Consider the following 22,493-nt stretch of genomic DNA (forward strand, 5'->3'; position numbering starts at 1 on the left):
AACCCCAGGCTATCTATTAGATAAATAACGGCACACCTGTCACGTCTTTATTTAAACAATGTAATCAGATTCACATATTCCACAAGGGAGCACTTTTATTAAGACCCCAGCCTACGCAGGGAGCTGGGGTCACAGGTCATGCTGACTGATAAGTTATTACGTTTATGACGATAAATGTAACAATTCGAAACTAAATAAATACATCGATATCACCGCCGTGGACGGGGGTCCACACAACGTGCAGTAATGACGCAGGAAAGCATAACAAGTGATAACAATAATAATAATTGATAGGAATTATATAGCGCTTTTTTGGAGGTAACCCAAAGACACTTTACATCATAGAGAATACATAGAGAAAAGAAAAACAAGAAAACATAATACAGAAAAATTCTAAGTAAGGTTTGGAGTAAGGTAAGGTGTGGTATAGGTGGGGTCAGGTGTCATATGCTTTCTGTAAGAGGTGAGTTTTGAAGTGCTTTGAGAATCTCCCCAACAAAACAAGGGGGTGTAGGGCCAAAAAAACAACCAAAAAGACAGCAGCAGCAAAGCGTTTACCTGCAGGGTGGAGATGACCTCGTCGGCCACCTCCTTGACGGTGACCACGTAGCGGCTGGTCTCCGGGTTGATGATGCGCTCCTCCTTCTCCCAGCGGACCATGATGGGCTTCTCGCCGTGCGCCGTGCAGCTCATCTTCTTCTCCTCGCCCTGCGTCGCCAGCGTGGTGTTGGGGTAGGACGTGATCATGGCCGGGACTGGGGGGGAGACCACAGAGGGGAGGAGGGGGGAGGAGGGGGGAGGAGGAGGCGACCTCGTTAAGATGGTGGATGATTGTGCTGATTCAAATCAGCTGTGGGTCGTTAAACTTTAATTAAACACCGAAAGTCATAAAAAATGTTGGCAACAGCAGCGGACGTAATTCGCCGCAAGGTGACGTTGGTTTGCCATTGTTTTGATGGAAATCAAACGTGGTCACTTGGTACAATTGCCGGCCAATCATGGAGAGCGACTGCAATGGCACGTGTTTCCGCAATCATGGAGGTGTCCCTTTAGATTAAGACTGTTGGTTTGTTTACCCTTTATATATTTTGTTGTTGCATGTGTTATGCTTTATGATAGAATGTGATAGACAGGAAGGTATGGGAGATAAAGGGGAGGACGTACAGGGGCAGGAAAGGACCAGGGGCAGGAATTGAACCGGGTCGCTGCGATCAGGACACAGCCTTTGGTACGGGCTCTACCCAGTGAGCCACCGTGGCACCCCTTTATTTACGCTAAAGATAATTCAATTCTACAAAAGGTCATTAGAAAGATTTTGCGCAGGTGGACATTTGCCTGATCTCAAGAAACTAATTTAACACACTAAACACCCCACAATAACACAATTATATGAGTCTATGCAATAACATAATATTATAATATTGCTTATCAAATTGATGATCTCACTATTTACGTTTGTGTGCACTATATAATCCTATTATATTACCGATTTATATCTTTTTATAATAATCACACAAGGTCACAACAGCCATATTGGTTACAGTAATGAGTTGCTCTCGTTTTAGTATTCATTGTCTGAGTAACAACGTGTGACAAAGTGTGTGTCCCCTTGCCCGTGGATGTTGCGTACGAGTGTGCTCGCTGTAGTATCTGATATGCGATGGTCCCTATTGGTGCGCCAGGGATCTAACAACACACTTAAGACCCGGCAGTAAACACACACTAACGACATGCACGCCTCATTACACCTGCTTTCGAGTGGATAACAACCTCCCTAGCTCTCACACACAGACAGACACACATACAGAAATAAACACACATACACACGGATAAGTACACACATGCATACACACTCACACGCACGCATACACACACATAAACACATGTGTGCACACACATACACACAGAAACGCACGCAGTAGAAACGCATGAAAACACTTTTTTCTCAGACACATTTAAGATAAAGCCTTAGAGAATGTCTCTTTTTCTATTTCATCCTAACACACACACTGAACGCACTCCCACCGACACAAACACACACACACACACACACACACACACACACACACTAACACACACGCACACACACAGAGCCACACACGCAGCATGACTCTGGTGATGGGATGGGAAGTGTCAGGCAAGGGGTTGTGAACATTTAAGCCTCATTTCTTATTCACTCTGCAGCCATTTGAAGCCGAGCAACGGAAAAGCACCGCGATTTATTTTGCATGACAAGTATGAATTTTTACTGAGTCGCACTCAGGGAGGAAAAGAAGTACTGGGATAAAGGAAAGAAAACGGAAAAAAAAGGAAAGCGTGGGGGAAAAGAAAAAAAAAACACAACATACTCCAGCTTTACATAAACGCTAGCGTTTTGTGGCAGCGATGCCAGCCCTGGTAGAGCAGGGTAAAAAGGGGCCTAGAGGTGGCAGGCGGAGCCGGGGTGTTGACACCTCCGACTGGGGACGCAAGCGACACCGCTGGGCCTCCTCGACCAGGGAGTGGAGGTGGAGGAGGAAGATGAAGAGGGGCAACGCAAACTGAGGATCACAGCACCCTCAGACGCTTTGCTGACAAAATCCATCAAAGATTCATGCCGCGCGGCAACACGGAGAGAGTATTATGCACATTTTCATACGTCTGTTTAAATTGACCGCGTTTAGTTATTAATCAGGCTTTTAGGAGTTCATCAACCCGATGACTGCAGGGTTAGCGGGATTTCAACGTTGCGGGAAGTAAAAAAAAATGTCACCTGGACAAATAGCACACACTTTTTGCACTATACCTCTGATAGTTACGGTTATAAATGGTTTGAATGGTTATTTGTGTTTGAAATAGTGCATCTAATGTATGAGGCAGGTTGTACAAAACTAAATAACAATGAATCCTTGTAGCATGAAAAGAATATAAAGGATGATTAATTGTGTGTGTGTGTGTGTGTGTGTGTGTGTGTGTGTGTGTGTGTGTGTGTGTGTGTGTGTGTGTGTGTGTGTGTGTGTGTGTTTTTTTTTCTCACACATAAAGGCCAGCTGAGCCAGGCCCAAGGCGCACTACATGGCCTCTGTAATTGCACTGTTGATGTATGTTCTTAAAAATCCAGCAGCTTTATGGGAACAACCAAGAAAAACTAACAAATAAGGAAAGATAAACACACTCTTCACTCTCCTCCCATTAATTTCCAGCAAACACACACTGTACTCACTCATAATTTTGGACCTTAAACCAAATTTACTGCACACTTTGGATCTTACAGCAACCCTGATATCTATGCATATAGCTGTGCTCCCAGCTAGGCTCTCAGCATATTGCTAATACCCTTATCATCAGGCAGTGATACACATAGCTGATAGACACTGCAGCCAGGCCTACAAGACGTATTGACGAATGTATTAAACCAAGCGGAGATTAATGACTTGAGCTACATTCTGTGTGAGTCATCCTAGTCATACATGCACATGGAAAAGCATGTTGTGCATACGTTGATATACATATCTAGTCATATGGGAAAGGCATGTACAAAACATTGTACCTCATCTGGACCTAGCCACATGCTAGCGAGTAATACTGTACCCTGTGTCAATAATGAACACAGGACGAAGACAGTGTATTTCAGTGTATTCACTGTGTTTAGTATGATTCCTACATTTAAATTGCACCCAAAGTCATTGACCTAAAGTCATTTTTGCAAGGTAAGAAGAGATTCATAAGTCAGCACTTTAAGCAGTGCGTGTTCATCCATTCATCCATACCTGCACAATTTGATTTAAACAGAAAACATCCACCATCCTCACGCTGGTATTAATACCTTCATACAAAATTAAAGAACAAACCATGAAGAGCTCTTCAGTTCATCCAGTCCCTAAAAACACTAAAATAAATTCACAGCATGCCGCAGTGGCCACAACAGTACAGGAGGAACAATACCTATAGCAAACATAGCTACCGCCTCTGTACCACCATTTTGTGCATGTACATACTGTAGCTACCTATGTGTGTTTACAATGGCCCTCATGCGAAATGAAAGGGAGGAAGGAGAGCTCTGTTCCACCAGTAACAGCCCAGAGGGCAGTGATGATACACCTGAGCCTGCAGAAAGGGGGCAGACGAGAAGGGGTGAGGGGTGTAGACTTGCTGCTGATAGGCTATTCCCCCGAGACCGGGGGAATAGACCGAGCCCCCCCCCCCCCCCCCCCCCCCCCCACTCCCAACCCCACTTCCCTGCAACCCCCCTTCTTCTCCCAGGCTCCCTTTCACCTGGCCAGGTTACCATGCCAACCAGCGGTTGGACAGTCTTCTCTCCTCTCCCCTCCATCACTACCCTCCCTCCTGCTTGCTCTTGCTCTCTCTCTCTCTGTGGCTCTCCCTATTTCTCTGTTGCCCCCTCTCTCTCTCTCTTTCTCTCTCTCTCTCTCTCTCGCTCTCTTTCTCTCTCTAGTTCTCGCTTCAATCTGTGCTCTTCGAGAGAGGCCATTTCTAGTAGCCAGGAATAGAACATGGACCTGCCATTGATTATCACACACAAACATGATGATTACACAATCCCCACTTGAATGTCGCAATGCAGAAAATAAAACAATATTAAATATATACATATATACATAGTACCCATGAGACAAAACACAATGCTGCAGATGTCTTTTAACGCACTAGGGTTAGAGACGTGTGGATCCACTTTAGTGGATTGGGGGGTAGAGGGATGGACCACAAGAGTAAGATTAAATGTCTAGGCAGCTGTTTCAATGTGCATCGTGCTTCTTGTCTTCAGTGCAGAGGTAACACTGAAACACTAAGGGCTTTATGAAAGAGTCCAAAAGAACAACCAATTGGACCTGACGGAAAGCACTAAGCGTAGCACTAACATCAGAACGTTGATGAACGCAGATGAACACCCCCCCATATGACTGTCTGTGTGTGTGTGTGTGTGCGTGTGTTTGTGGGTGCAGTTCTGTTTGTGTGGTGGTGTGTGTGTGTGTGTGTGTTTGCGTGTGTGTGTGTGTGTGTGCGGTTCTGTGGAGGTGTGTGGGCGTGTGCGTGTGTGTGTGCAGTTCGGCGTGCGAGTGCGTGTGTGTGTATGTGTGTGCGGTTCTGCATGTGCGTGTGTGTGTGTGTGTGTTTTGTGTGCGTGCGGTTCTGTGTGTGTGCGGTTCTGCATGTGTGTGTGTGTGTGTGTGTGTGTGTGTGTGCGAGGTTCTGCGTGCGTGTGTGTGTGTGTGTTTTTGTGTGCGCGCGGTTCTGCATGTGTGTGTGTGTGTGCGAGGTTCTGCGTGTGTGTGTGTGTGCGTGCGTAAACCCTGGAGTGTAAAAAAACAGAGAGAAAAAGAGACAGGAATAAAACAACAACCCCCTGAAGGGCGGGCCAAATTTATCCCCATGACGACTCGCTGCGCCACAACGCGGGGCCGGGCCGACGGGGGCCCGCGGGGTGCATGGCGGCTCAACACGACCACGGCGAGGCGAGGCCAAACGAGCCCGCCGCTGCCCCCCCCCCTCCCTCAGCCTGCGGGCACCGGGGCTAAATGGGCACACTGGGCGAGGGGCGGCGGGTGGGGGAAGGGGGGATGCTAACAGTCTGTAAGGGCGGGTTAGGGGGGGAGGGTGGGGTGGGGAGAGCGGGGGAGGGAGGGAGGGAGGGAGGGAGGGAGGGAGAGGAGGGAGGGGGGGAGGGAGGGAGGGGGAGGAGGGAGGGAGGGGAGGGAGGGGGGGAGGGTGGGGTGGGGAGAGCGGGGGGAGGGAGGGAGGGAGGGAGGGAGGGAGGGAGGGGGAGGAGGGAGGGAGGGAGGGAGGGAGAGGAGGGAGGGAGGGAGGGAGAGGAGGGAGGGGGGGAGGGAGGGAGGGAGGGGGAGGAGCTCTTGGCACTGGAATGACCGGTTCACTGGCCTGGCCCGCAAATGTACTGAAATAATTCCCTTAGCTGCACAATTGGCTCGGACATGGAGCGTGATGGCGACCGCACGCCCCTCATGCATGCGGGGCCATACACACACACACACACAGACATGTACGTATGCGGTGTACACACACACACACACACACATATATGTAGACAGTGGAACCGCGGGCGAGATCTCAGGAGTAGATTCCTGTTCACGGAGAGGGAGGTGAGGGGTTGGAGCTGCACGCTTTTTTTAAGCCTTTCATTATTTTTTTCTTCAATTAAGTCTCATTATGCTCTCATGGCGAGTCTGGCGCCGCTATGATGCCTAATAGACGTGATTGGTCCTAATTGTCAGTGATGAACACTGAGTAGCTGTTGACTGCCTCTGATAGCATCCACTGTGAATGGCTAATGAATTGACACAAATGCATCTGTTTTGGGAGGGGATTCTGTGAAGGGGGCCTGGCAGCAGGCTGGAGAGGTGTGTGTGTTGTTGTATGTGTGTGTATGGGTGGGGGGGGATGCTGTGTTTATTTATGCCCCCCATCTGTAGCCAATATCAAGTGTGTTGAGGGGGGGGGGGGGTGACACCTGATTAGTAGGTTCATAAAAAAGGTGTGATGTGTGTAAGTGGGGGAAATAAAAACGCAGATTAGCATACGTGCATATGAGCAGCATGCAAATGCACGCACGCCGCACACACCCATGCACACACACATGGAGTGCCTCTCTCTGTCACGCACACACACACACATACATGCATATTTACGCACACTCAAACACGATCAATCATGTACAAATACAGTAAATGTCTCACTGTCTCTCTCCCTCACACACACACACACACACACACACACACACACACACAGACAGAAAGAGAAAACGCAATACCAATTTTATGGTGTGTTTGCAACTAACTTCTGCTGGCTGTTATCACGGAGGCAGGTTGGTGCCTGGGATGATACATGGTGTGCTATGATGAGGACCATCCAGACGCTAATATTAAAGGAAGTGGCAGGCCAGGGAATCCATGCAGCCTGCAGTTAATTTCCTCTTTCCCAAGGATTCCACCACAGTCTGCACCTCTTCGTTACACATCTTGCATTAGCGTGTGTGTTTTGATGGGTGCTCGGTGTGTAGTTGCATGTCAACATATGTGTGTTTGAGTGAGGGAGTAAGTGATTATATTGGTTAAGACTCCATAACTGAAACCCCCTTCACTATACTAGATCATGTGATTATGTTACATAGTTGTGTTTGAAATATGATTTGCTATAGTTTAGCAGAGATCCTACTATTCCATCAGGTGATCACTCTAACATGCAGACTTTGCCTCCTTCCTGTCTCACCCCACTGCCACGCCTCCTCCCCTCCCCCACTACTAATTGCCTCCTAAGCCTATTAAGTGGCCGCCATTGCTCAAGAAGTTTGTTGCGCTAGCCCAGATAAACCAACAACTGCACAACCGAGCACTGCGGTTTGATGGCTAGATATAATTAACGGAACAGGGCTGTGTGATCAGCCAACCGGAGGGGGGGGCAACACAACACCGAATAAGGAACCGAGAGAGAGAGAGAGAGGAAGAGATAGAGAGGGATGGTGGGAGAGATAGAGAGAGAGGGAGAGAGAAAGAGAAAGATAGAGATAGCGGGTAAGAGAGAGGTATCAGGAGTTAATGAGCTTGTTGTCTGAAGGTGTTCAAACACAGTAAACACACACACACACACACACACACACACACACACACACACACCAGAGAGCTCACGGCTCCCTGGGAGTTTCAGGTTACTGCAGAGAGCAAGGAGAAGACAAAACAGCAGACAGCCTAACAATCAAAACAACAGCTTGTCGCACACACACAAACTCACACACACACACACGCACACATGCACACTTAAACCACAGCCCTCCCCCATACACACAAGGGCAAAATAATTGCTAATGGAGTTATCTCAAAGCCTAGCGTCTTAGGTTGGGTTCTAATCTGAAGTAGTGTGCATTCACGGGGCAGGAGTGATTTAGCTAACGTACGATCGTAGCACAAACAATTTGAGTCTCTAAATCACCACTTTATCTAATGCTAGTTATGAGACATATTCAGCCATGCTGGCTGTTGACTGGAGAGAGGTGGGGCGGGGGGGGAGCTGTATGAAGTGTGTCAGGGAGGGTATTATGTGTTGGAGTTAGGCGGGGACAGTTTAAAGCAGGTCCGTCTACGTCAGATCCACTCGTACACATTACACAGACTCCATGTACACAGCCACAGACCCGCATGTGTGCATGCACAAACAGACTCATATTACAGGCACACCTGCTTTCAGTGAGACACATCTATCTTCATTGAACCTCTCATATATTTTGGTGTAGATTTCACATGAAGGGACCTTTCATAAAACCTATCCTCTGAATATTATAAGCGTGAATACTTTCCTCTTATTTTTTTCCCGTTAATGAACCTGTTGTTCGCATTATAATCTCCACGTATAGTCTGAAGGTGGCAGTATTCTTGATGATAAAAGTGTTTTTGTATTGCATCAAACATAATTCACAGCAGCCGACCAAATGTGCAAAACCAACTGTTTACATTTCTGTTCAAGCACACTTGAGAATCATCCGTAGAAAAAACAGTTATTGTATAACCAGGGTCTGAAGACAGGTAGTGTGGTGTCCATCAGTTATGTCTTCATCGTGCGGTTGCCATGTTTTTTGTGAAAAGAAAGTCATCATCATGAAAAGTGGTGATCTCTAGCACATTGTAAGTGTTAGACTTACAAGGTAAGTGCTCCACACAGGTTTAAACAGTCTAGGACCAAGTCAGTACACATGGACGGGACAAAGAAGAACAAAAAAAGATTTCGGTAAATAAGACAAAAATAAGAGAGTGAGAGAGAGGGGGGGGGGGGGGTGATGATGGAGAATGGACATGGAAAACCCATTCCCTCGAACGCCCCCTCCCCCACATTCTCCGTCTAAAACCCCTCTGCTCCTCACTCCTCCGTTCCGCATGGCTCGTCTCTCCCCGTGTGTGGAATACAAGGGTTTAATGGGGGTGTGGAGGGCACAGCTGGGGGGCAGAGGGGCAGGGGGGCTGGTGGAGCCTTTGATGAAATGGTGGATGAACCCTTTCTCTCTCTCCCACTATATGTGGGTGAGACAGTGAGCCAGAGAGGGAAGGATGGAGAGAGTGAGAAAGCAAGTGAGGGGGGGAGAGAGGGAGGAGGGAGAGATGGAAGGAGGGAGAGGGTGGGAAATGGAGGGTGGAAAAGAGAGAGAAGGTGTGAGAGAGGGAGGGAGGGAGGGAGGGAGGGAGGGAGGGAGGGGGAGGGAGGGAGGGAGAAAGAAAGAAAGAAAGAAAGAAAGAAAGAAAGAAAGAAAGAAAGGGAGAGAGAGAAAGAAAGAGAGAGAGGGAGAGAGAGAGAATGAAAGAGAGAGAGCTTTCACAGTATTTATTCAGGCAGAGAGAGCTCGCTTGGCGCAGGTTGCCATGGTGATGTCACCGCAGAGTGCCAGTGCCCCGACCTGTCAGGAGAGTCAACTCCGCAGTCCACCTGACGTATCTTTTTTCCAACATCGCTGACAGCGCAGGGGCCTGCCCAGTATATCCACACGTGGGCGGGAAACAACCACAGACTACTAAACAGCTCTTTACTCCCAAAAAACATCCTCCACAACAAAGTGGAGCTTGTGGACACTTGAGCAGCACTGAATAAAAAAACCCTCCATTTAGGACCGCTCGCCACAACAGTCAATTATTTGCATGCGTACCACAAAATGGCCACCGTGGATCCGCCATAAAATCCTATTTAACATCTGATTCCACTTTTAAACCCTGTACAGGTGGTCACTTCAAACGGGGGGCAGCGTTTCATTCAGTTGATCGACTCGCAGCCAAAGGGTTTGATCCACCTGAATACATCCACCAACTGATGTGTAGTAGGGCCTCCTTGAGGAAGACAAATAACCCTGGACCTGCTTATTATATCTAAATTACCTCGCTGGTGTGTTTGGTTTTGTAGCGGTTATTGAAAAGTCAATTGAGATGCATGGACTCATGGGGTATTGAAAAGATTAAAATAAAAAACACTCTATCTATCTATGCAGACCCCCCTAGCCTCAAAACCATTTTAAGAGAGGTTTTTGTTCTCCATTGCGTCCTTTAAGACCGATGTAGAACCACACTGCCATCGCTTGGCGGGACATGCACATCCTGTTTCACCACCTGGGTCTAAAACCCTGTGCTCAGTCCCTCTGGATAAAAGCAACCTTCTACTGAACCCCGAGGGCATCGAGTCGACGGTAAACACAAAGGGGGGCCGGCTTACTCTTGACGTTCAGGTACATGGACTTGCTGACGTCGGCGCCCACGTCGTTGCTGACTCGGCACAGGTAGAAGCCGCTGTCCTCCTCCAGCACGTGCTTGATCAGCAGAGAGCCGTTCACCAGCACCTCGATGCGGAAGCCCGAGTTGGGGGCGATGGGGTGGAACTGGGGTACCCCCGCACCTGAGGGAGAGAGAGGGAAAGAGAATGGGGTAGAGGTTAGAGGAAGGGGTTGTAAGGGGAGGGGGATCTCAATCAACAGCGTTGCTCATGGGATTCAGGGTAGACGATGTGATAGGAATCTGGTTCAAAAAGCAGAGTGAAAGAGGAAGGATGGATTCTACGGTTTGTTCGCTGTCCTCAAGACACTTCTGCCGGCCAGCCGAGGCCAGGAGTAACAAGGCGGGTCAATTTAAGCTTGCATAATATAGCAGCTAACTTCCTGTCTTACAAATATAAAAATACACAAACACATACACACACAGACACACACAGACACACAAACACACACATAGCTCTTCTTTAGCTCTCTTGCACTCCCGGTATTGACTTGAAAATTGCGGAGGAGGTGTGTGTTTTGCTGTGCGATCAGCCTCAAGGCTGTGGACATTGCGATGTGTGTTGTGTTAGCACACAACTAGCGAGGATACTCAGTGAGGAAACGAGTCAAGAAAAGAGGGCTGTAGGTCAAAAAAACAATAACGATAACCACAACAACAACAACATCGTCTTATTTTGCAATTCAGCAAAATTTGTCCAAAAGGGAGCCAAACGGCGAACATTAACTGTCTGTGAAACCTTTGTGTGACCTCAATGCGTATGTGCTAACACATTTATCTAAATTATGTTTAATCATAAATTAATTGAAGTGTGATTAGTCGTTTTTAAGTGTTTGTTACGGTATGTGTCTGTGTGTGCACGCGTGTGTGCGTGCGTGCGTACCTTTAGAGTACTCCCACTGGATGGTGGGGACAGGGTAGCCCTCTGCGGAGCAGTTGAGGATGACGGCCTTTCCGTAGATGCCGTCCTGGTCCTTGGGCTGAACCACAAATTTGGGAGGAACTGCAATGCAAACACAGTGCAAACACAATCAGTCAGTGCAGTGATGGGCACAAATCTCTTCAAGCTGTGTTCAACAGACACACATGTCTAGTATACATTTACATTTACATTTAGGGCATTTAGCAGAGGCTTTTATCCAAAGCGACTTACAATAAATGCATTTGTTACAAAAAGTACATTTGTCATAAGAAGTGAAACATATCGCTGTCGGTACAGTAAAGACGTTCATAGAACCAAGTGCAAGTATTACAATCGCTAGGCTAACCCATTCCCCGTGTAAAGCAGCGATAGCAGCTACTGTAGATGCTACACAATTAAGTACCTTGAATAAGTGTAATGTACAAGTGCCAGGACGTACAACATTCAATGGTGGCTGTGCATTGGTTTCTATGCAGAGTCGAGATGAACTCTGAACAGGTGAGTTTTGAGTCTTTTGCGGAAGCTGGTGAGCGACTCTGCGGTCCTGACTTCGGTAGGTATACACTAGTCATACCAAAGCATGATGACTACAGCGGAACACAAAGCTCTGACCTTTCCATCATCAATGAGTTTTAAAAGGTAGGGTGTCAAGGCATCGCCGCTACCTTTAAGAGAAACACCACCAAACACCATCAAGCCAATCCCGCATTTGAGCCGACCCACAGACCCGCATAAGGCCACTCACCGCGGACGATGAGCTGGCTCTGGTGCTCCACGGCGGCCGCCTGGTTACGGGCCACGCAGGTGTAGTTGCCGTTGTGCAGCAGCGTGAGGTTGGAGATGCGCAGGGAGCTGGTGAACTCGATATTGTCGATGGTGACGCCCAGGCTGGCCGGGATGGGCCGGCCGTCCTTCTGCCAGGTGATGAAGACGGGCTGGTCGCCGGACATCACCACGCACGGGATGAACACCCGCTGGCCAATGGAGAAGCGCGGGAACTCAAAGGGGTGGATGGTGGGCGGGACTGGGGATGTGTGGGGGAGATTTGGTGGAGGGGTGGTGGTGAGGTGTGGCAGGGAGGGTGACGGAGGGGAGGGAGAAATACGGGGATTAAAGTAGGTAGTAGTACATTTTCTACACTGTCAAAACTGATCGTACGACTTAACAGATTTCCCGTAGGATCCATTGCCAGCAGAGGTGTACGCGTGTAGTTTGGGGTCATTCAAACACAGACTTGTCTCGCCACTACTTCTCTCTGTAGAAGGGATGGTTATTCTAATACCCAAATATTAATATTGATAAGACCACTGCTGTTGAGTCTTATCAGCAGGATTTATATTGAAACAGGGTTATGAATAACCGCCGTGCCTTTGTCGGAATAGGGCTTTTGTGATTCAATCAAAACGCAGCACGGGAGCTGTTTTTAAAGGCACACGTTATTCAAACGGTGTGACTTTGAGAAGTGCTGATACGGTCAATGAAGCCTAAACAACTATTTTACATAGCTAAAACTATGTGCATTTGAATGTAAGAACAGTAGAAACCGAAAATCGAATCAAAAACACTTCTAACATTGTATCGATCGAATGTCATTGATTATCTAATAACAGTATGGAAGCATGTAGCTAGCGCTGACACGAGATGGTCTAGGTATGCTCTGCGGTCATATCATACATACATTAACGGCTAACCTCAAGTGCAGAAAGTCACAATTTGTTCTCATGACTTAAGTGTTAAGAGGCCCTCAGTTTAATCTAAATAACCACAAAGTAGCCAGTTGTGTTTTTTCCCCTCCAATACACCTGGAAGAGCAGGAGCAGAACCTCCTTTTAAGCAAAACAGCACTAGGGTGAGGGTCATAATTACCAATTCATCACCACGCCGTTTAAAGAAGGCACTTCACAGGTGTTTGCGCACGTTTCATACACCCCATCTCACACTGAGGCCTCTCTCTCTCATCTATCTTTATCTCCATTTATCTCTCTTCTACACCCCCCCGCGCCCAACCCCATCCCTCCTCCTCCCCATATCTTTCCTTTCCCTCTGCCTCTCCTTTCCCTCTGCCTCTCCAGGGACACTGTAGCCATCGTGAGAAACAGATGCTTCGCAAAATTAATGACTTAAAATAACATTGGAATAAGCGGCACTCCAGTGCTTATTTAATTCACAACAAAATAGGCATAATGGCCTCCCGGGGATTCCCCTCACGAGCGCCGGAATGCTAAGCAGCCGACAGGCAAATTAGCCTGGGATGGAATGGCGGCTAGGCTTTTGTCTCTGCGGTCTGATCACCCCCACCGCCCGGCCCCGTCTCCCTCTTGCTCTCGTTAGTACCCACACCCGCCAGCGCGAAAGAGAGACTAAAGAGAGAGAGAGAGAGAGAGAGAGAGAGAGAGTGCGGTTGGATCTGCACATTGCATATTTCAAATGATGCAGCGTCATTGAGAGAGAACGAGGGAAGGAGTGAATGAGAGCTAGAGTGAGAGAGAGAGAGAGAGAGAGAGAGAGAGAGAGAGAGAGAGATCAGGGGTTATCATGGACTCCATCTGCTGCATTTATTCAGATCACCCAGGCGATAAACTGGCTGAAGATGATGGAGCCCCAGACGTCCTGCTATCAGGAGCTATCAGGAGCTATCAGGAGCTATCAACGTGGGCCTTTGAAGAGCCAGCGTCTCGTTGGAACAGGGTTAGCGCACTGCACGTCTGTTTCTATTTAAAAATATAGTTTTTTTTCCCGGTACCATAGGGCAACCCTTAAAGATGTCTGTTGTCGGAAAAAAATGACCTGATTATATAGAACGAGAAGCCATATATATCGTTGTGTCCTATAAGAGAACGAGAAGCTAAACCTTTGTGACCAATAGGAGAACGGGAAGTGCCCTAACAATCTCTTACTCTAAGAGAACGGGAAGCTAGGGAAGGTCCTACCTTTGACGCTGACGTGCACGCTCTGGTGCGTGGAAAGCTGCGGCTGCACCAGCACGTTGCAGGTGTATTCCCCCTCGTCCACATCCTTCTGCACGTCGTACAGCTTCAGAGTGCCGTTGTTCTCGAAAGCCCGCTGCCGGTGGTTATAGGGCAGCAGGTTGGAGTCCTTGTACCACTTGATGGAGTAGTACGGGTAGCCAATGACGCGACAGTGGATGTACATGTCCCGCCCAGCGATGGCAGTGAGGTTCTTCATCGGTCGTATGCTGGCAGGCCCTTAAAGGACGCAATGGAGAACAAAGACCTCTCTTAAAATGGTTTTGAGGCTAGGGGGGTTTGGCATAGAAGAACTGTGCCGAGATTGTGAGTGTTTTTTATTTTAACCTTTTCAATACCACCATTGAGTCCATGCGTCTCGATTGACTGTTCTATCACCGCAGCAAAACCAAACACACCGTTGAGCTAATTCCGACACAACAATCTTTTTTGACCATACCGATAATCATTCGAGACAGGCCGCTGAGCGTATGGATACAATCCGCCAGGGCTGTTCCCTGGTTGTGATTTTTTGCGAGTTTCCTCTTCAGAGCCCGGGGAACTCGCTCTGAGATGAATTAGGCTGAAGGTGTACCAGGCTATTTGCGTCTGAATGGAGAGCTGCGCCGGCTCTCCCCCCTTTCCTCTCCTGCGTGAGAGCTTTGATTGCCTCCGACAAGCATTAGAGCAGAATGTTCCTGTTCTGCACTTGTGAACCCATTATCAAAACCCCTTGCTCATGTTCCCCTGCTGCCTTTGCTCGCTCTCGCACAAAAACAACCAAATAACCAAATCGCCATCTAAGGACTTGGCGTGTCAGGGAAATGAGGCTATTTTATATATGTTTTTAATGTAGTGTGGAGGAATAAAGCTCAGCTAGGCTACGGTCTGCAGTGTACTTTAAGCACAACCGCCCTCAGGGTTGGTACTCTCGGTGGCACGATTTGCGCGCCGATGCAATGTGAGGAAGAGTCATTAGGCTTGGTCTACCATGGCACCTGTGAAGATTTATCTTCCAAGGGTGGTGCACCAGCAGCCTTCCTCCAATCACACACACACTTAAGGGCCTCAGAATCTGCCCGCACTAAGCCCGACGACGCGCACAAAAGCACACAATCAAACGAGCCAATCAGTACACAGAAACGAACCCTCTTTATAAAACCGAATTGGTCATGGATTGACCTTGGGAGGCAACCCCTCCACTCCCCAACAGCAACCTGACCCCCTCCTGCCCTGCAACTCGTCCCCATTGATCCCGCTACACGACAACAGAAGTCCAGCCAACCGTCTCTGTCTGCTCGGAGGAGATAGCACCTCTGCCATATACGGGGTTCGAACTGTAAATCACTGTAACGCCGTCGCCAACATAAAGCTGTCAGGAGGCACTGGGCTGGAAGCAGGTCACGGGAGGTGGTGACTCCCAACACAGCCAGGACAGCGGAGCCAATAGGAGAGACTGCTGTATTTTGTACCGGATGTATGTGAGGGCTCCGTAGCAGAGGCTTGAGCAAAGCAGGGTAGGGCCAGCAGATTGCTCTACAGCGTAATTCAGGGAGAATGAGCGGACCTGCTTCATCCTATCCCATATCTTTATTTATTCAAATGCCGTTTTAATCAGATGTTTTTTGTTATTGTTTCTTTATCTGGTAATTCTCATATTTGTATTTTTATCAATTGATTACTAACCTCAACCACCTCTGTCCATATCCCTACACTTTGTATACAATTGTATTGTATTACAAGTAGATACAAATAAAAGATAATCTCACCGAACCTACCTAACACACTTTTCTAACACCACCCCCCGTCTTCCACCCACGATCCACCGACAACACGGCCTATTCACCCCACCTTCATCAACCCAAACGCACCATATACCCAACCCACTAAACAGTCATCGAGACAGCGTGGACCGCCGGGGAGGTATTGCCACTACGTGTGTGTATATGTGATGATGCATTGGAAGAGATGATCTGACAAGCACCTCTTACGTTTATTCGCGCCTGGTAGGACACGGTGCCCGCCGAGTTGTTGCAGACGCAGCGGTAGACGCCGCCGTCGGGCACCTGCGTCTGGCTGATGTTCAGGTGGCTGACGGCGTGGCCCTCGGCGTTGGTGTAGTGCGAGATGCGGTGGCGGCTGTCCCTCACCACGGGCTCGTCGTCCAGCGACCAGGCCACGCGGGGCTCCGGCGTGCCCTTCACCGTGCACGCCAGCGACACAAACTCGTTGACGTTGAAGACCTTCTCGCTGAACGACGACAGGATCTTGGGCGTGCCGTCTGGAGGGGGGGGGGGGGGGGAAACGACAAGAGAGACGGGAGAAGGGTTGGGCCGTGACTTAGGGCGTCTGAGTGTACGCTTTTTGTCCAAATCGTTTGCATACACCGATTCACGCACATTCACCCATCGACAGCGGAGTCAACTACGTGCGGCCACAGCCAGCTCATCAGGAGGAGTAAGGGTTAAGTGTTTTGCTCAGGGACACCTCGAAACTCAAATGGTGTGGAGGAGCCAGGGATCTAACCAGCAACCTTCTGGTTACAAGTCAACCCGCTCTACCCAGAGGCGGAGCCAGACTTTGTGTACATACGGGGCTTAGCCCAGAGGGGGGTCTGGGGGGTCCTCCCCCCAAAAAATTTGAATTTCTAAAATGCGATTTCCTGCATTCTAGTCCATTTTAGGGTGACCTGCTGGACATTGACAAATCCTAAATCTATCAGTGCATTGTCATTATCAATTTTATTTTATTTTAATTTAAAATAATAATGATAATGCACTGAAGTATTATATATATGCACACAAATAAGTACTACATTGTTTTAGAGGTTTGTCCGCATCTATCACTTTGGTAGAACTCATTTAAAAAGGGGTCAAAGTTCAATTAACGTGGATATGGACGCAAGCTGAAAGTAAACAAGACAGTCTAGCACCAGCCACGCATCGGTAACATCGTAAACATGTTGGCTGCTGGTCAAACAGCGAATGCAGCAACGTGATATCTGTACATTTCTTATCTAAATCGTTAATAAAGTCTGAGTTTAAAATAACCGATATGTCAGACATGGATATTTTTTACCTCCTCATGATATTCAGTGGACCTCAACATTTAATTTAAGGTAACATTTGTTAACACACAACACTGTACAATATTGGCTGAGACCGAATCGCAATCAGAAAAACGGATTTCTGACATTTTAAACAACGCTGGTAATCTATTTTGTGTGAAAGGAGTAATTATCATAGCAGCCTAGCTAGCCGATGCAGGCTATTTAGCACTAGCACCAGCACTACTGCTCCCGGCCAGCGCGCATCAAGGTAATTTCACTGACCTGAAACATTTGAAAGGTCATTGGCAGGGGCTGCTGCTGCTACGGTATCACTGGATGTTGGTTTAGAAAAATAATTTCTAATGTCCATGGTAATGTTTGTTACACACCCTGAGGCTACTTTAACAAGACTGCTGAGAGACGTGAATGTTTAGAAAACGTCACGTTGTCCTGGCAACCGTTCTAAACAACCGAACGAGAGATGGCATTTAACATTGCTTCCATGTGTTGTTTCTTTCAAAATGAAAATAAATCAATTTCAAGAGGTGAAAATCAATACCAGTCGACACATGAGGGAACATGTCAGGGTTGTCATAACTTCAAAAGCTTAAAAAAGATCCGGGGCTTTTGACGTGAGATTCGGGGCTTCAGTCCCGGAAGCCACCCCCAAGCTCCGCTCATGGCTCTACCTCCTGAGCTACTGCTGACTAGCGTGTTATGAAGGTAGCCATTCTGATTGTCTGCTGAAAGGGGAGCCGCCGGTTAAAATTTAAACAAATGCTTGATTCCTCAAAGGCACCCGTGTCACCATTGCGGTGCAAATAATTACTGATTTGAGGTGGGGCTGGCCTGACGACATCATATCAAGCTTTGGATAATTGTTAGATTTACTGAACAAATAGTGTGTGCCTCTCTCTGCCTAAATGGGAGACAACTGCTGCAGGATGGTGCTTTTATCAACTGAGAGAACCTTACCTTCAACCCACTGTTCACAAAAATGAAATGGCAGTTAAACTATCACTTTATTTTGTATTTTATTTGATATTAAAAAAGTATGCATCATGAATCTGATTAGATATGATTACCAACGGACAAACATCTGAATATTTTAATATTCAGACTCATTGGTATGAGGAAGCAAGATGTTTATCTTGCTCTTAGAGAAAAGATACAGACGTTACTTTTCTCGACATGCCTTAGAAAGAAAATAATAATAAACAACCTCCTTCCTGGCCAATGGGATTTCCTTAAAATATTTGCGAAGATTCAAAATCCCCCAAAAATTAATTCCATTTGCGGATTGTATAATTCAACCATTTAAATGATCATAAGATGGTCAATACTTGATCACTTTAAAGAGTTGCAAAACGCTACAATGAAACCGGGGCAGCACACTGCGATCCACCATTTATTACAATTAGCTCGGATTTGTTCCGATTGCTTTGATCAGTGCCAGGATATTTGGTACCGGGAATGGGCTTGGGCGTGATGGGTTCCCTGTTGCTCGGTGGCATGGTTGGGCTGCTCTAATTTAACGCAGAGGGGTAGATTCTGTAGATGTGCTCATCCGTAGCCAATTCACTGGCTCTACATCCTCATTGATTATCAATAGCCTCTTTATAACGATGTGTGGCCGAGCGAAGGAGGAGGATTCTGCAGCAAGCCAGCCTCTGCTTCACTTGGCTCAGACAGCCTTCTTCCACAAAATCTAATAAAACGGGGCTGGGACTAGCCTGCACTGCAGCACTTATTAGCATATACACACCAGTCCATGCACATGGAGAGACACACACACACACACACACACACACACACACACACACACATACACACATACATACATACAGACACACACAAACAGACACTGGCGTGTGCACATGTGAAGGAGACAAATAAACAGTAGATAGAAACACAATCACACTCATACACACACACGAACACGTGCTAACCATTCAAAACACAACCACTAAAAGCATACAAGTGTATGTGACAGAAACCTTGACACTAACAAATCCATATCCACACCCACGCCAACAGTCAACCCAAACACAAACACACATACAGACACACACGCACAGACACAGACACACACACAGGCACCCACACTCACTCACTGTCACACTCTCTCACTGTCAAGCTCTCTCTCTTTAACACACACACACACTGCAGACACACACACAAACACTAACCACACAATACACCCCCCCCACACACACACACACTACACACTACACACAAACACACACAAACAGACACACACTTCCACTATATACAACCTACGATATTTACATTTACATTTAGGGCATTTAGCAGACGCTTTTATCCTATATCCAATGCTATTCCATGCTCTTCCCTGCATCCCCTAACTGCTGACCTTCCAGGATGACCTGAACAAAGTCCTGCGCTGACATCTTCCCGTTGCGGGCGAAGCACTGGTAGGCCCCTCCGTCGCTCTTGGCCATGCCCCCCATGACCAGGTTCTCCCGGTTCTGGCCCGTCATCCGGACGCTGTTGCCGGGGTAGATGAGCTCTCCGTTGCGGTACCAGGACAGCTGGTACTCCTCGGAGCCGGTGACGCTGCAGGACAGAGACACCTGGCTGCCCACGCTGCCCTTCACCTTGCGCGGGCTCACCACGGCCTTCAGGGGCTCTGGGCGTGGAGGGGGAGAGAGGGACAGAGGGAGAGAGAGGGAAAGAGGCAGAGAGAGGGACAGAGGGACAGAGGGAGAGAGAGAGACAGAGGGAGACAGAGGGACAGAGGGAGAGAGAGAGGGACAGAGGGAGAGAGAGAGGGACAGAGGGAGAGAGAGAGGGACAGGGGGAGAGAGAGGGACAGGGGGAGAGAGAGGAACAGAGGGAGAGAAAGGAAGGAGGTCTCATTGATGGTTTTTAAACCGGTTGTCGGTGGTGCGTTTTAATATGATCCCGGCAAAGGGCAAATCACATTAAAATCCATTTATCGTAATTTAAAAACAGTGGAAGGAAGAGTACATTTTTGAGGGGAATCCTAGAACCCGCTAGAGTGGTGAAGAGTTTCCCAATCGGCGTCAAGACATTACAGCCCCTGATAGTGACTTCCAGAAACAGGCTGAGGCGCCTCGCTCAATGATGCCCCTACAGATGAATCCCCAATTCCCAATGTCTACGCCCTACATTGCAGACTTCTGGAATTTAACCTTTATCCTTTTCTGCAAACACTCAACCCAACATTGCAACAACAACAGCAACACAAAGACCACCACCCTCACCACCACCACCACATCCACCCCCACAACCCTCACCACCACCACCACCAGCACCACCACCACCACCGCCCTCCCCCCCGGACAGCACACTGACCTTTAACCAGCAGTCTCCCGACGACCTCGGCGTTGCCGTAGGCGTTCCACACCTCGCACACGTAGGCGCCCGTGTCGGTGGGCTGGGCGCGCTCGATCAGCAGGCCCGCCACGCTCTGCCGGAAGCGGGTGTCGGGCTCCAGGGGCCGGTTGTCCTTCAGCCAGCGGTACTTGGGGGCCGGGTGGCCAGAGGCCTTGCAGGGCAGCTCCACGCGGTGGGACGCCATCACCTCACGCCGCTCGAAGCTGTCCAGGATGTGGGGGGCGGAGTTTGCGGGGTCTGGGAGATCGGGACGGGGAGAGAGTGGGGGGGGGGGGGGGGGGGGGTGAATCAGTGAAGAGTGTGAGTGTGTGTGTTTTTTTTTTTTATATTGTTGGCGTTCACTGTGCTGCTCCGTTTCATCTGATTGGCTGAACATTGCATAGAAAGGCTATGTATGCAGTATAACATGGCGTATTTTAAACCATTGTTTGTGTTTATGGCTGGTTGTCATCGTATTGCCTGGTGTCGTACTACCCTGTGGTTTGGATGACAAATGGATGGCTAAAGCAGGAATATATAAACATTAGGACCTCCATATATATAGGGTTAGGGTTATTATTATGCAAACTGTGAGAATTCAGTTTCAATCGTTCGTTTCATTCTTTATCATGCTTTTGTGACTAGCTGTCACAAACTATTGCCACTTTGAAAACAACATCCAAACTCAAACTGAAACGTCTGGGATGAATGTGTTTCATTTCTATGTGCCACGCACCTTTATTCACCGAGCAACCATTCTGGTTCTAAACGCTGGCTGGCGTCTAGAACCAAGATGGCCGCTGGGTGAACAAGGGCCTGTGGAGGTGTTACGTCACAGCGCGCGGGGGGGGGGGGGGGTTACCGGAGACGATGAGGCGTGCGCTGTTGCTCTGGCGCGTCTCCCCGGTGTAGCGGTGGCGGGTCATGCAGCGGTAGTTGTACAGGCCGTCCTCCATCTGCACGTCCAGGATGTACAGCGCCCCCGTGGATGTGATGAGGAACCGCGACACTGCAGGAAACAGGACACAATCCCAGAGCATGAGTCGGCGGTCACCACCAGACATCAGCACACCGGCACACCAGGGTAGCACCGACACCACAGGAGACTTCTGTTCGTTTTAAATCCTGTTTTCTTTTCGTTAGTATTTGGATTGTTGTTATCAGAAAGAGGTGGAGAAAAGGTTAAAAATACTTCATAAAATCTTTTTTATGTAACTTTTTTTGCGTGCACCTTAATTTCAACCCGGGATTAAAGAAAAAACTGACAAATATAGACACACAAACACGCTCATGCGCACATACACCAGACACAAAATCACAATAATTCAGATAATGCACAAATGTTGAACAGTGTCACATAGCAAACGTTTGCCTAGTGAACGGCACACAACAGTCCCTACGCGGCTGGTAGCCCCTGCACCGTATCTGCTACTCGCCATTTAGCAAACCTCTGAGGCGCCGCGGCTAGCCTGCTCGCTATTTTGCAACGGAACACGCCTCATTATCAAGTCACTCATTGCTCTCTCTCCCTCTCTCTCTCTCTCTTTCTCTCTCTCTCTCTCTCCCCCTCTCTGTCTCTCTCTCCCCCCTCTCTCTCTCTCTCTCTCCCTCTCCCTCTCCCTCTCTCTCTCTCTCTCTCTCTCCCTCTCCCTCACCCTCTCTATCTCTCTCCCTCGCTCTCTCTCTCTCCCCCCCTATCTCTCTCCCCCCTCTCTCTCTATCTCTCTCCCCCCTCTCTGTTCTCTCTCTCTCTCTCTCTCTCTCTCTCTCTCTCTCTCGCTCTCTCTCTCTCTCTCGCTCTGTCTCCTCCACATTACATGGAGGTGGGGGAGGGGGGGATCACAGAGCGCCGCGGTGAAGGTGTGACGACGCAAGACCGACATGCTAATACCATGCTAACATTAAAACTAATTTGTGAGGAAATGTGCGAAAACGTGGAGCGT

The 22,493-nt window shown here is 48.3% G+C and overlaps 1 protein-coding gene across 2 annotated transcripts in view; it reads right to left on the reverse strand.

The window, feature by feature from the left end:
- The window catches only part of dscama (Down syndrome cell adhesion molecule a), a gene marked incomplete at its 3' end in the record, with an annotated part of 85,955 nt that overhangs the window by 15,249 nt on the left and 48,213 nt on the right, over positions 1–22,493 (reverse strand). For both annotated transcript variants that reach the window (XM_079738616.1, XM_079738615.1), the window contains exons 4-12: positions 21,413–21,559; positions 20,530–20,808; positions 19,565–19,840; positions 16,126–16,422; positions 14,106–14,381; positions 11,921–12,199; positions 11,137–11,256; positions 10,198–10,377; positions 559–755 (exon numbers count right to left, since the gene is read on the reverse strand). In XM_079738616.1, coding sequence (XP_079594742.1) covers positions 559–755; positions 10,198–10,377; positions 11,137–11,256; positions 11,921–12,199; positions 14,106–14,381; positions 16,126–16,422; positions 19,565–19,840; positions 20,530–20,808; positions 21,413–21,559 — 2,051 coding nt within the window. The remainder of the gene's footprint in view (positions 1–558; positions 756–10,197; positions 10,378–11,136; positions 11,257–11,920; positions 12,200–14,105; positions 14,382–16,125; positions 16,423–19,564; positions 19,841–20,529; positions 20,809–21,412; positions 21,560–22,493) is intronic.

The sequence above is a fragment of the Pollachius pollachius genome (genome assembly GCF_949987615.1).
Source record: "Pollachius pollachius genome assembly, chromosome: 6".
Classification (NCBI taxonomy): domain Eukaryota; kingdom Metazoa; phylum Chordata; class Actinopteri; order Gadiformes; family Gadidae; genus Pollachius; species Pollachius pollachius.